The sequence below is a fragment of the Carassius carassius genome, chromosome 23 (genome assembly GCF_963082965.1).
Source record: "Carassius carassius chromosome 23, fCarCar2.1, whole genome shotgun sequence".
In the NCBI taxonomy this organism is placed as follows: Eukaryota; Metazoa; Chordata; class Actinopteri; order Cypriniformes; family Cyprinidae; genus Carassius; species Carassius carassius.
Window position 1 is genome coordinate 28952311 of NC_081777.1, and position 14566 is coordinate 28966876.

General features: G+C 36.3%; 1 protein-coding gene across 1 annotated transcript; it reads right to left on the minus strand.

Moving 5' to 3' along the window:
* Positions 1 to 4876: 4876 nt before the first annotated feature.
* On the minus strand, positions 4877 to 10783 carry LOC132101720 (peptidyl-prolyl cis-trans isomerase FKBP4-like). The gene is made up of 10 exons (XM_059506872.1): positions 10444 to 10783; positions 9280 to 9424; positions 8062 to 8204; positions 7836 to 7956; positions 7455 to 7611; positions 7285 to 7375; positions 6935 to 7018; positions 6664 to 6849; positions 6075 to 6314; positions 4877 to 5962 (listed from the first exon to the last, which is right to left on the minus strand). Exons 1-10 carry the CDS (start codon positions 10531 to 10533, stop codon positions 5867 to 5869), a joined length of 1353 nt encoding a protein of 450 aa, XP_059362855.1. The 5' UTR covers positions 10534 to 10783; the 3' UTR covers positions 4877 to 5866.
* Between the last annotated feature and the right edge of the window lie 3783 nt (positions 10784 to 14566).

A 14566-nucleotide genomic window follows, 5' to 3' on the forward strand; every position in this document is an offset into this window, starting at 1 on the left:
CGTCGCGGCTCCTGAACAGGTACAACAGGTCTACTAGCACTTATTTTGTACCCCTCTGTATATTTTTCTTCATTTTTGTGTTTATTTATTTAGTTTTTTTTCTTCTTCTTTCCTTAATTTGGATTTTTTTTGGAATTTCTGGAATTTCTAGAATTTCTTTTTTTGTTGTTGTTAATTTGTATGTGACTTAAAAGAAAAAAAATCGAGCTATATATCCAAACTATTTCATCTTCAGTCAGCTCCAAAGCTCTTAAGCTCTTTTTATTTGTTTAGCTAAAGAATGCTATGTATTTTGTCGAAATAGGCGATATATATATATATATATATATATATATAATATATTTTTTGTGTGTGTGTCTTTATTATCAGCTCCAAAGCTCTTAAGACAGTTAACTTTTGCTGCCCTTTTCTTTTATTAGTTAAAGAATATGACGTATTTTGTCAAGATGTAACATTTTATTATTTTGTGTCATTTACTTATTATACTTGGTAGTTTTATTTCCACACACACAAACACACACACACACACACACACATACACATACACATACATGATGACTTTAGAAATGACTTTAATAAATATGTATTTAATAAATAAATCAACATGTCAACATTTTTTAAAATGCCAATTCACAAGAAACTGGGATTGTCTCCTAAAAGTCCTTACAGGACAAAGGAATATGTTTGGATGTTTTGTGCAGCACTGCTGATCTGGGTAAACCTGTAAGACCTGTTGCTGCAGGTTGCTTTGCATGTCGGCTAATTTGTCTTCTAGAAAATTTCTAGAAGATGTGGAATGAGCTACACATTTGAATTTGAGACTTGAAAGAAAAAAACAGAGATGTGCTTGGCAGATATATCACTGACAAACAAACAAATCTGCTTGGGGACTTTACTATCCCCAGTGACCATTGTGTTACCAAGTGACACACTGCAGACAGACATGGGAAAATCTCAAGTTTTCAAAGCCAGTGACATAAAACTGTTAGAGAAGCTTTACATTTTCATTCATGTAAAATATAGGTGTTTGATTTAGGTTAATAGTACAAAATTTTATTTCACCTTAAAATGCATGCTATATTGTTCATATAAAGTATATTTAAAACTAATACTCCTCAGTTAAGATATTTGTAATCGTAATATAACCGTTCTCATATTTTCTGTGCTATTTTTATGTAGTAAAAGTGAGTTTTTAAAACCCCTAGTTTACATATGTGAGTCAAACATTTTGTCCTTTTGCATGTTATCTGTATTTAAGTTATTACTATATTATACTTTATTACTCAACGTCATGATAGTAAACAATGTATGTTAAAACTTTTAACACACAATGTTTATTATCATGACGCTGAGTAATAAAATAATAAAAAAGATGTCATTCAGCAGATGCTTTTAACAATAGAGACAGACTTATAGTGAAAATCCCCTTGTAGCAACCTGAGGTTAGATGTTCAGTCTGTCCACACACATACACATACACACACACACACACACACACACAATTAGTTTTCCCCGTGGGGATTTTGGTTGTGGTTTCAGATTACGCTAATCATAATCCTGATCCTAAACCCAACCCTCACAGAAATCTTTGTGCATTTGAGATTTAAATGTGACACTGGACCACAAAACCAGTCAAAAGGGACGAAATTGAGATTTATACATCATCTGAAAGATGAATTAATAAGCTTTCCATTGATGTATGGTTTGTTAGGATATTTGAAATTCTGGAATCTGAGGAGGCAAAAATATATATATAAAAAATATATATATAAAAAATAAATATTGAGAAAATCGCCTTTAAAGTTGTCTAAATGAAGTTCTTAGCAATACATATTACTTCTCGAAAAGTAAGTTTTAATATATTTATAGTAGGAAATTTACAACATATCTTCATGGAACATGACCTTTACATGTTTTGGGCATAAAATAAAACTAGATAATTTTGACCCACACAATGTTTCTTTTGGCTATTGCTACAAATATAACCCAGCGACTTAAGACTGGTTTTGTGCTCCAGGGTCACATATTATTATTCATTCATGATTTACTATGTGATTTAAACCATTTCCTTATGAGGACTGCTGGCTAATTTTTACAGTTGTAGGTGTTTTCAGGTTTTACTGGCTACTTGGTTTGATTTGGTTAATGTTGGCAAAACATGACTCAAACTCGCTCAAAATGATCATTCAAATGCTTAAATCAACAAAACTAGTCTAACGTGGATCAAATTAAATCCTATATGCAACTTTATCCATGTCTTTCTCCTAGAAAGGAAAATTGCTGTATATTAATAAACTTGTATATTATATTCATTCATTACAGTCATCACAGACTGATATATTTCAAATGTTTATTTCTTTTAATTTTGATGATTATAACTGACAGGAAAGGATTATTAGAAATCTTGGCCAACTGAAAAGTATGAGCATGTACAGCACTCAACACTTAGTTAGGGCTCCTTTTGCCTGAATTACTGCAGCAATGCGGCGTGGCATGGAGTCGATCAGTCTGTGGCACTCATCAGGTGTTAAGAGAGCCCAGGTTGCTCTGATAGTAGCCTTCAGCTCTTCTGCATTGTTGGGTCTGGCATATCGCATCTTCCTCTTCACAATACCTTTATAGATTTTCTATGGGGTTAAAGTCAGGCGAGTTTGCTGGCCAATTAAGAACAGGGATAACATGGTCCTTAAACCATGTACTGGAAGCTTTGGCACTGTGTGCAGGTGCCAAGTTCTGTTGGAAAATCAAATTTGCATCTCCATAAAGTTGGTCAGCAGCAGGAAGCATGAAGTTGCTGTCTGTTGTTCAAGAGTGGCTTGACACAAAGAATGTGACAGCTGAAACCCATGTCTTGCATACGTCTGTGCGTCGTGGTTCTTGAAGCACTGGCTCCAGTTGCAGTCCACTCTTTGTGAATCTCCGCCACATTTTTGAATGGGTTTTGTTTCACAATCCTCTCCAGGGTGCGGTCATCCTATTGCTTGTACACTTTTTTCTACCACATTTTTCCCTTCCCTTCACCTCTCTATTAATGTGCTTGGACACAGAGCTCTGTGAACAGCCAGCCTCTTTAGCAATGACCTTTTGTGTCTTGCCCACCTTGTGCAAGGTGTCAATGGTCATCTTTTGGACAACTGTCAAGTCAGCAGTCTTCCCCATGATTGTGGAGCCTACAGAACTAGACTGAGAGACCATTTAAAGGCCTTTGCAGGTGTTTTGAGTTAATTAGCTGATTAGTGTGTGGCACCAGGTGTCTTCAAAATTGAACCTTCTCACAATATTCTAATTTTCTGAGATACTGAATTTGGTATTTTCCTTAGTTGTCAGTTATAATCATCAAAATTAAAAGAAATAAACATTTGAAATATATCAGTGTGTGTGTAATGAATAATTATAATATGTAAGTTTCACTTTTTGAATGGAATTAGTGAAATAAATCAACTTTTTGATGATATTAGAATTATATGACCAGCACCTGAAGATGTTATTCAAGAGGTGATGCACAGCACCAGCAGATGGCGGTGTGAACACGAGTTTACAGGTTCCATGAAAATGCTCTTTATTAAAATAAAAAAATAAAAACTCTGATCTAAACTACTACTCTAGTGTATATGCATTATATTTATTTTTCTCACTACAGATGCACTCTTACACACCCCGCAGATATATATATATATTAAACATGTTAGGCATGTTTACACTTTTATAAACCCGTTAAGGCAAAGCCCTTGTTAAGGTCAACTTGGCTAATACATTTTCTGATTTAGTAGTTGTGCAGTTATTTCAGAATTAGTCTTTTCCTTCTCAATTGTATTGTTTGCATGATTGCATGGTAAGCTGGTGAAGGTTTCATAGACAAACTTGTCGAAACAAGTTTGTCTAATTCAGTGGTGCTCTAACTGTTTTGAGTCCAAGGCTACCCCCTACTGTCAAACACATAATATTTGAAGAGATATTACTGAAATTATAATGACAAAGCTGCTCAGTTTCAAACTTCATGTACAGAAACTAGGAGTGATAATATATTACAATAAACAATAATTGTAAATCAGTAAATTAGATAAATGTCAGTAATGCTCTTCAGGGTTGTGGCATTGTGAGAGGTAGGGTATCACCAAAGTGTGGGTTGCTTCACAAATTGAGTCCAGGCTGAGGTCAAGCTATAAGTTTATTTATTTTTTTTAATGATCAACTCCAAAAGTTACAACAGAGGGAAAGGCTTCTCTCTACACCCACATAAGAAGAGTCAAAGTCTGTTTTGCTCATAACAGTCTTTTTTCCTTCACTCCCAACAGCTGTCTTCCCCCGCTGAGGAACTTGGTAACTGTAGTTCGGGACCAGGTAGCCATCTTGGTTTGTAGTCCCCACGCTGCAGCCATCTAAATGGCACATACCTTCCCTTTCACGATGCAACAGGGTTTACACTATTTTTCCCAGTCATTTGTGATTACAGGAATGTTTTTGAAATTATTTTTTACTCACTATTATCAACGATTTAAAATATAAAAACGTATATTGTCAATTTTTTTTTCAGTAAGTTCCATTACTTTTCCGGGTCACACATGTAAAATTATCTAGAAATAGGAAAGAAACTGAAGAAAATTCATTGGAGGTTTTGCAAGAAAATACTATTTCAGTCATTCTACTTGTAAATTATTTTTATAATTGTAATTAAATCGTAATATGTGAAAATTTCTAGCAATTTCTGAGTGAAAACTGTTTCTATATTTTAGCTGACCGCAGTAGTACTGGTTCATCGAATGCATCTATTTCCTTTTATGCATCCCACTGGCTTATGATTTATCTTTGGAGAGATAGACACATATTGTAATACTTTCACACAGTACTAAATGCTACAAATCACACTACAGCAGGAGGATTTCGATTTTGTTTTATTGTTCTAGTCAACATCAGAGGCGCATCAAGGACATGGGAACAGAATCTATCCGTATGTCTTGCTTTAACCCACACTACAGTACTACTGTCCTGCTTGAGCTCAGTCACACAGAGCCTCTTCTGCCATGACAATACACCATCTGATTACAGCGCAAGTGCGATTATGATTGTGGAACCTCATCCACAAAAAGATGAAAAGACAAGGGACAAAACTACAAAACAAAAAGACAGACTGCAGGTCTAAGTTCAAGTTCTCGCCTTGTATTTTAAAGTGGCCAACATCTCAGCCCTATATTGAACGACCCCACCAAAGTTGCTGCATACAGAAAATGAGTGAAGCAAAGAACTAGACGATTCTTTACAGGAAAAGTGCATTTTCTCCTTTAAAATGCTTGTAAGACTTCAGCAGAGATTCACTATGGAAGTGCTTCCAGTTGTGATACATTAAACAGAGAATTTAACAGTGAAAAGATGTTCTTAATGAAGGAAATAAACAAATCAAAACAGTCTTTTTGCCCTGGCATTCATTTCCATGCTCTTTACATAAAGTTTAGTGACAGGACAGAAAAGCGTTTTTATTGTACAGCAGTGCAACTCAAGAGTTTCTAAGGATCAGCGACGGGTTTGCGGCTGACGCGAGCGGCTGTAGTACAGGCTACAGACTGAGAACAAGTCTGCTTTATTTCCATCATCTCTCAGAGAGAACACGGCCAGGCCGACTAGCTGCCTTACAGTATCGCACACACAAACATTCGTACACTTGTGCAATCATATGCAAGTGCACACCTGGACACAAGGGTCTGGCCAAAGTACAAGAGCAAAGCACTTGCTACATTAGATTAGAAACCAAAGCAAGTATGTGTCCTCACTCGCACAAACACAGTCGCTTCAGAAGGACAGATTTTATAGAAGGTAAAAAAAAACAAAAAAAAAAACCTTAACACAAAAGACAGTAAATAATAGCACGCTATTATGCTGCGGTTTGTTCCTGGGCTCCGTTTTCATCTATTTCCATTGCACTACCATTCGGTTTCTTTTCCTGCTCTTTTTCTTGCTCCGCCTCTTTCTAGAAAATAAAAAAACACATACCAAAAAACAACATTAGATACAAGACAACAGATATCTAGTGGGTAAATCTTTTCTGCAGTGACTAAGACCTAGTAACCGTAGACCCTTACCTTGGCGTCTCTCTCTGCAAACTTCTGGAACATGTTGGCGTAGAGGCGTTTGTCCTTCTCGTGTTGCTCTTTGATATGTTTCTGGCAGAGCGCGATCTGGCTCTTCGCAGCCTTATTGGCTGGATACAATTGAGTGACCTGCTGGAAGTCTGCTCTCGCCCGGTCAAACTCCTTCATGACAACCAGTGCTTCTCCTCGCCTAAACAAAGCCTTCTCATTATCTGCATCCAGCTCCAGTGCCTTTGCACAAAAAAATTAAAAATACAGAAAACAAAAATAAACCAGGAGAAATAAGAACATTCTGGCAGAATGCAAGATCATTTTAATTTTAATATTACCAGGAAAATAGAAATCAAGAGTGAATATCAGTGAAGAGAAACTCAAACTCCATTATTTTTTACTTTTTAACTTGGATAAGGATGAAAAAATATACACAAACATTACAAAAATGTAAACTAAAATTAGAAATGTAAGTAAAATGGTACTTAAATGAAAAAGCCAAATAGAAATCTAAAAACATACTTTTGCAGCTCTTCAATATGACTGTGTAAGCATGACCATGCATAAGCATCAAAAATGTTGCTCCTACCTTGTCACAGTTCTCGAGGGCAGGGTTTGGTTCCTGCAGCTTTAGGTAGCACATAGCTAGGTTGAGATGAACAGCCAATCGCAATGCTTTGGCTTTCTCTTCGTCCTCCGGCTGCATGCTGGACTCGTGCTCCAACCAGGACACAATGCGTTTGTACTGCATAGCTGCCTGCTTGTATTTCCCCTCCTGTGCACACAAAACACACTCTGATTCTTAAAACCGTGTACTATTAGATGTGAATACACATCAGTGTGCATGACATTTCCTCTACCTTAAAATACTGAGTTCCTTTCTCTTTGACGATGGCACTCTGTTCTAGCTTCTCAGTCGTGTTCATCTCCCAGGATTCTTTGGCCTGTGTGAGAAAACAGCATCTTGGGCTCATATCTGCTCATGACAATGACTGTGTACAGACATTACTGCATAAATGACCAATTACAGACAGACTGTAATTAATCTTAAAGCATGATAAATTTATTTATTTTTTATATTAATTAGAAAACACATTGTGTTATACTACATACAGAAGTTCCCTAAAATATGCCATATACTGGCTTTTTCCTGAATAATGCAGGAGTGAATTCTGCTGTGCATTGCTTTTATTTAGGGGGAAACACTGACCTTCTCAAATGTTTTCAGTTTGATTTTATACTGCAACATAGCATTAGGTGGAATGTTGAATTTGTTGCTGCCAGCAGTTCCAAAGCCGTACCTGAGATCGATGCACACACATACATAAATAAATGAACATCAACAGATACTGAGTGCAGGTGTAGGAAGCATGCTTTTACTTTGGTTTGATGGTGAAGAGCGCCTCTTCCCCCTGCTCCATAGCCTGCAGGGCTTTCTCCACGCCTGGGGGCAGACCCAAACTCCCTCCATCTCCCACCTCAAACTTCAGCTCACGCTCGTCGAAAACACGATCCTCGTGACGGCCCTCCAACCACACTAACCCAAAGAAAAAGAAAAATTAACTACTGCAAAGGGTGCACCAAGACTGAACGATTTAAGGAATAATTCACTGGAGAAGGCAATTTTTGGGTCAACTATTTCTTTAAATTAGATCACTTCTGATAACATTTGCTTTACTCATTCGGTGGACCCTTGCAGACTGACACAGACAAATTGCTCTTCATCTATTGAATGTTGTAGGTATAAGAAGAGTGTTTTACCTTCCACAGATGCACTCTCATTAGGCTTTGTGTAACCCTCTCCCTTAGTGATGATCCTGCGAATGATTCCACCATCTTCTTCATCTGTGATGTCCTCCCCGTGAAACTCAAACAACTCCACCTGTCAGACAAACAAATGGGAAGGTCAATGCACAAACTCCTTACAATTATGTAGTTATACGATTCAATGTTCTGAATATCCTGTTCGCATGCATCTGGACCTCACCTGGAACACAAGTGTCGCGTTGGGTGGGATTTTGGGTGGGCTGCCAGCAGCTCCATAGGCATACTCAGGTTTGCAAATCAATTGGCAGATCTCGCCGATCTTCATGGTGGCCACACCGATGTCCCATGCTTTGATCACCTGACCTGTGAGAAAGAGAAAATAATGGTTTACAATGGTTGACTTGCATGCTAGACAATTTTTATCTAATCTGAATTTTCTGATGGCATCATGGGGTGCAATTTCCACAATGTGCATGGTTAAGTTCAAGATGCATTCAGGTTGGCATGAAATATAAATTAACTGTATTTTCTAAATGTATACCAAGAATGTCTAAATGTATACTGCAATTTATGCATGCATTTTTTTTATCTCATAATTTTTTATCAATATGTCAATGTTCTAGTGAAATGCTGACTTCTCCAATCATTTGGAGCCCTTCCTTACAAGCAACTGCAAGCTCACATTCAGATCTGCCTCTATCCAATCAACAACGATGCAAGAACCAAATCCTTGTCAAACCCATCTTTTTTGATTTTTTTTGTTTGAGTTGAATGTACAACACAATAAGAAAGTCATATTTTGTAAGCCCAAGCCCATAAACAAGTTAGCATTTGAGAACATCCGGTTCCATAATCCCGAAATCAATGGGTTTTCTGAATGGATTTTTGGTTAAACGGTTGAAATACAAGCATACAAGGTTTTGATGTTTTATTCTATGGCATAAAATTCACCAGTAATACCCCCTTGTGATTTTTATAAAGCTTTCACTTGTCTTAAAATTGGACTACAGAGGTGGTTTGGGACCCCCTCAACATTTTTATAATCGCGTTTTTGCAAATTATTCTAGCTCAAGCTGTGATGTAGTTTGTATTAGAATGTATTTCTGTGTCAGTGTGTATTTATAGCCTAAGTTTAGCTTTTTACTTCTGCCGAATGTATTAAGGGTTCAAAATTCTTAAGCTCACTGTGCTTTTTTCCACAATAATCCAAAAGCCAATGTAAAAATCCTATTGGGTTACCGTAAAGGGAACAAGGTTGATGATAACTTCTATGTTACCCTACAAAATTACGTCATCATTAAAAATGATCTGTCACTTCTTGCATTAAGTTGCTATTTTAACTCATCATAACAGGTGTTATCAGGGTGTCAACAACCGGTTTGAATGTCAGAGAGAGGGTAGATAAACATTCAGTCTACTTCACTCTCACAACACCCACCTTTGCCCAGCTCAAAGGAGAACTTCTCTCCTCGATCACGGCTGGAGTCAAACTGTGTGCCATCAAGCAGCGTCCCAACATAGTGTACAAATACTTTATCACCGGTCATAGGCAACTCAGTCCCTGTACCCTCCTTCTTGACCATCTGTAGAAGAGAGAAAGAGATTAATCATCAGTCTGTAGGTCGCTCTGCATTACACCTGTGTGCTGTCAATCTTAAATGACCACAGACAGAAACATGTTCATGCCTAATGCTTACATTTATGATACATTACTTTAAAACAACAAATATATTTAAACTATGTTTGTATATGGTAAATTACTTTGAAATTGCATAGGTGTGCCTTATTGCTCATTGTAATTACAGCTGACTCAGATTCATATTTCTCAAATGCATTACATTGAAAGTCTTCAGTTATACCAAACAAGTCATTCCTGTGTGAATCACTTTCAGAAAACAGAAAACCCCATCCTGAAAGAAAGTACCAGAAACTACATGATGACCTGCATGTGCATAATCGATAAACTTCCACTCATTTCATTACATAAACGTGTCACTTGTATATATGTATTAATATATATATTTAAAAAGGCTGACATTTTTATGTTTACTTGACATTACACGTGGTTAAACTGTATAAATAAAAATGCAACACACTTAAAAATAAAGTTCACTTATAAATAAGATTTATGTCATCATTACTCGCCCTCATGTTGTTCCAAACATGAAAGACTTAATTTGTTTTTGTCTCTGGAAGAAAAAACACATGAAAGGCAATGAAAGTGAATGGTGACCAGAGCTAAGAACCGCGAATGTTTTACCCACAATCTCATTCTCTCTTGCACATAAAAAAAGAAAGTCAAATAAGTTCGGTTTGACATTGAAATAAGTAAATTATGATACAAATATCATTTTGGTGGGTGAACTGTCCCTTTAAACTAGACAAGCTGGCTCTAGCAATGCTGCAAAATTAGCAACAGGCTGTGTTTGAAACCAGTTAGCAATGTTTAAACAAATCAGATGCATTTATTTAACATTTTAAAGCATACAGCTGCATTAAAGTGAGCCAAAAGAGAGAAATATTGTCTCTAACATGCATTCAGCCAGTCACACCTCCTTCAACGAGTCAGTGCGGCTCATTGCAGTGTAACGTTAGTATTTACCTTTAAAACACCTCCATCTTTCTTCGGGGTGATGTCTTCACCCTCGACGGGTATGCTACAGCCTTCACTCACGACCTCTTCTGCAGTCATCTTTGATTTAATACGAATATTTCCTTCGAAACAGCCAAGAAAAATAGATCCACTCTCCTCACAGAGTGTCCCTCTGATGTCTTTCCTGAACAGAAATCAATGGAGACTCGACGTCTGCAGGGCTTAATGGGATTAATATCGTTATTAGGAATGGATATTGTGATCCACAGCTTAAATTGCACAGCTCGTGCTTGTTAAATGTAGTTTTTGAGTCCGCAGACGAGCTGTGCGAGGCGTTTATATAACGTTCGACCCAGCGAACTTTCCAGAGCTGAGCGGGAGAGGAGATGGTAACGTCTAGAACCGAATGCCTTAGTCACCGTCACTAAATTCGTAACCACATTCAAAAACGAAAAAACGGTTAGCCACGTTTTTCTAGTCGGATTAATATTATTGATGATGCCAACACTTTAACAACATACAGAACTACCAAATTTTGCTCGTTGTCTGTTTGATTACGTCTTTAATTAAGATTTAATAAAGATTGTCACCACTGATAAGCTACTACTAAATATTACAGAAACGTAATTGCTATGCAACGATTGCATTTTAAAAAGCGATATACAAATAAAATTGAATTGAATGACATGATTATTAACAATTAAATAAAAACTGAAAGATACAAATAAAAGCTGATTAAAAATATGAATAAATACCATAATAGTATATAAATGATAATAAATTAACAGTGAGATCATAACATACAATAGTAATAGTATAAATACGATAAATTCCTTTTTCAAAGAAAACATATATTATGTTTAAATATAAGAATTATGACTAGTGATAATCAACGGAAGATGTACTAGAAATGGAAATCGGGAGTTTCTTACTTTGCTTATTATGACAGAGTAAAATTTGACGCTGGTCCCTAGGCGATAAGAAGTTTTCCCTCGTTTTCATTGGCTGAAGCAGAAGACTGGCGCCATTGTTCGAGGAAGTTATATGAAATAACAGGTGATATTTCTTTGTTGCCCTTTGTGATCTCAATACATATATATTGTTTATAAATAAACGGGGAAAGCGACAGATTTAGATATGAAGTTAAGTCATGTTCCGTTGACCCTGTGAGGAGTTTATTGTCAGTTTGACTCGCCCAAATGCAGAATATACACCAGCCAAACATCAGAGCCAGACTGGTACTATGAACTGAAGAAAGCAGAGAAATATGGAAGCATATGGGTAGCGATATTCAATTTGGAATGTAATATGCAAAATGACAATGCAATATGTAAAATGGCAATGCATTTCTGTATTTATATTTACATTTTCCAATACATTTGTGCAACGTTTGGTGCAAAATGAAAATGAAAATTAAATTACATAATTTTCATTTGCCATTTCATACACCAGTTTTAATATGTAAAATGAATACTAATTTTAACGCTTTATAAGTTGCAAAATTAAAATGAAAATGTATTACAGAAATTATTAGATATGTATAACGTTCAAGCAAAAACTGTGGCAAAATTATCATTTAAATGCTATTTTTCTTAAATGCATCAAAGGGTTAGTTCACCCAGATAGCAAATTTATGTAATTAATAACTTACCCTCATGTTGTTTCAAACCCGTAAGACCTCCTTTTATCTTTGGAACACAGTTTAAGATATTTTAGATTTAGTCCGAGAGCTCTCAGTCCCTCCATTGAAGCTGTGTGTACGGTATACTGTCCATTAGGGCTGTCAAAATTGCTCAAAAATGACGTTCGAATATTCCCTCAAAAAAATATACGAATATTCGAACTATTCGAACATCTGGTTGTGCATGTTGTCAATGACGCGCATTACGTCAATAACAGGCAAAAATAATACAAAGAGACATAACTACTTGTATAGATAGTCTATTTAAGTTTAAACATATATGACAACGTATTACCTACACAAAAACAAGGAAATCAACTAATGGCCAAGACTGCAGACCTCACGCTCTCTCACCCTCACGTTCTCTGCGCATAATGGTTTAAATGAACAAACAATTTTGTGCAAGCAATTTAAGGTCGCGACTGTTGTCCCAAATATAGCAGGCTTCATTCAGTGATTAAAAACAAATATTATTAATATTGATTGAAGTTTACAGCATATATTACTGACATTGAATGCTCCGAGCGAGCTGTGCTGTGGTAAACATGGAACTTTTCCTTGACATGAAACGATAAATAATCAAACCTCGGATCCATTGCTTGACAGAACTCCCCGAAGCGTGCCCCATCCGCGATACTGATCGGTCTCATGGCCTTACAAATGAACGAAATTATTTTATCCGTTATGGCCTCTTGTCATGTTGCAGACAAAGAGCTTGTGGAGGGCGACGCAAAGTAACGTTAAGTGTCAAGACGTGACTGTTTAGCTGGAGTTCCACACATTATGCCATGCTCATTTGGGTGCACATTTTTGAGATGTGACCTCATGTTGCTAGTTGTCGAATGGTATGCTAATTATCTTAAATAGCTTGCATGCAACAGTCTCGCGGGTCAACAATTTTACCTCATTTTCTCTGCTGCGGTCGAGTTGGGCTCTGCACTTGCTGGCATCTTCCATGAAGACGCGTCAACTTTCAGCAGTGATGCTGTGCCAGACAGTGCGACTCCTGTGAGGCTGTGACCTGTCCCTGAACCCTCAGGCGCGCTAGCGCACCCACTCGCAAAGCAGACAACCACGCCTCTACTACTGCGGGCCTTTTTTTCCACATTTTTTTTTTTATTCGAATATTAATTTTCACCTTCGAAATTCGTTTTTTTTAAACTATTCGAATACATATTCGAATTTAGAATATTCGTTGACAGCCCTACTGTCCATGTCCAGAAAGGTAAGAAAAACATCATCAAAGTAGTCCATGTGACATCAGAGGGTCAGTTAGAATTTTTTGAAGCATCGAAAATACATTTTGGTCCAAAAATAGCAAAAACGACGACTTTATTCAACATTGTCTTCTCTTCCGTGTCTGTTGTGAGAGAGAGTTCAAATCAAAGCAGTCTGGCTATCCGGTTCGTGAACAAATCATTCAGTTCACCAAATCGAACTGAATCGTTTTAAACGGTTCGCGTCTCCAATACGCATTAATCCACAAATGACTTAAGCTGTTAACTTTTTTAATGTGGCTGACACTCCCTCTGAGTTCAAACAAACCAATATCCCGGAGTAATTCATGTACTCAAACAGTACACTGACTGAACTGCTGTGAAGAGAGAACTGAAGATGAACACCGAGTATAATGGCAAACACCATTTTAATTTTGCAACTTATAAAGCGTTAAAATTAGTTTCATTTTACATATTAAAACTGGTGTATGAAATGGCAAATGAAAATTATGTCATTTAATTTTCATTTCATTTTGCACCAAACATTGCACAAATGTATTGGAAATTGTAAATGTAATTACAGAAATGCATTGTCATTTTACATATTGCATTGTCATTTTGCATATTACATCCCAAATTGAATATTGCTACCCATACCCTTCCATAGAGAGACACATGGTGAACAAGTTAAAGGTACAGTATGAGAATTATTATGTTTTAACAGTATTTTACAGTATATTATTTAACAGTACAAGTACTACAGTGAGTAGATTATGTAATGTTAAAAAAAATATATGCTAAATATTATTTTCAAATAATATTGTATTTTATTATTATTGAATAGGGTCTTTATATATTAAAATATCTAGCTGCCTTTTAAATTTTAGGATAGTGGTCCCTTGCTTTACAAATAAAAAATGGCAAATAAATAAATAAATTAATTAATTAACTATAAAATAATCATGCTTGTCTTCAGTTTCCCTCAGGATGAAGAGCTGATACAGAAGAAGCGTGAGGAGAGACTGGAGATGATCCCACAGAATATGCCATGAAGAGAAAAGTGAGTGCATGAATACTGGGATCTGTTTTTTTATCACCTTTACCTGGACATAAACAAGGTTTTATGATTACGTTCTTAATTCTTTACAAATCATAAATAATTTGAGTATGGATCTGCCATTTCAGTTGTTAATGGATATTACATTTACCCAATAAAAGTATCAGGTTGCTAATT

Coding starts and splice junctions, on each gene's coding strand:
- LOC132101720 (XM_059506872.1), bottom strand. CDS start 10,533: ATGACTGCAGAAGAGGTCGTGAGTGAAGGCTGTAGCATACCCGTCGAG. Junction 8,205..9,279: donor CTCCTTTGAGCTGGGCAAAG/GTGGGTGTTGTG, acceptor TCTTTCTCACAG/GTCAGGTGATCAAAGCATGG. Junction 5,963..6,074: donor TTGCAGAGAGAGACGCCAAG/GTAAGGGTCTAC, acceptor TTTATTTTCTAG/AAAGAGGCGGAGCAAGAAAA.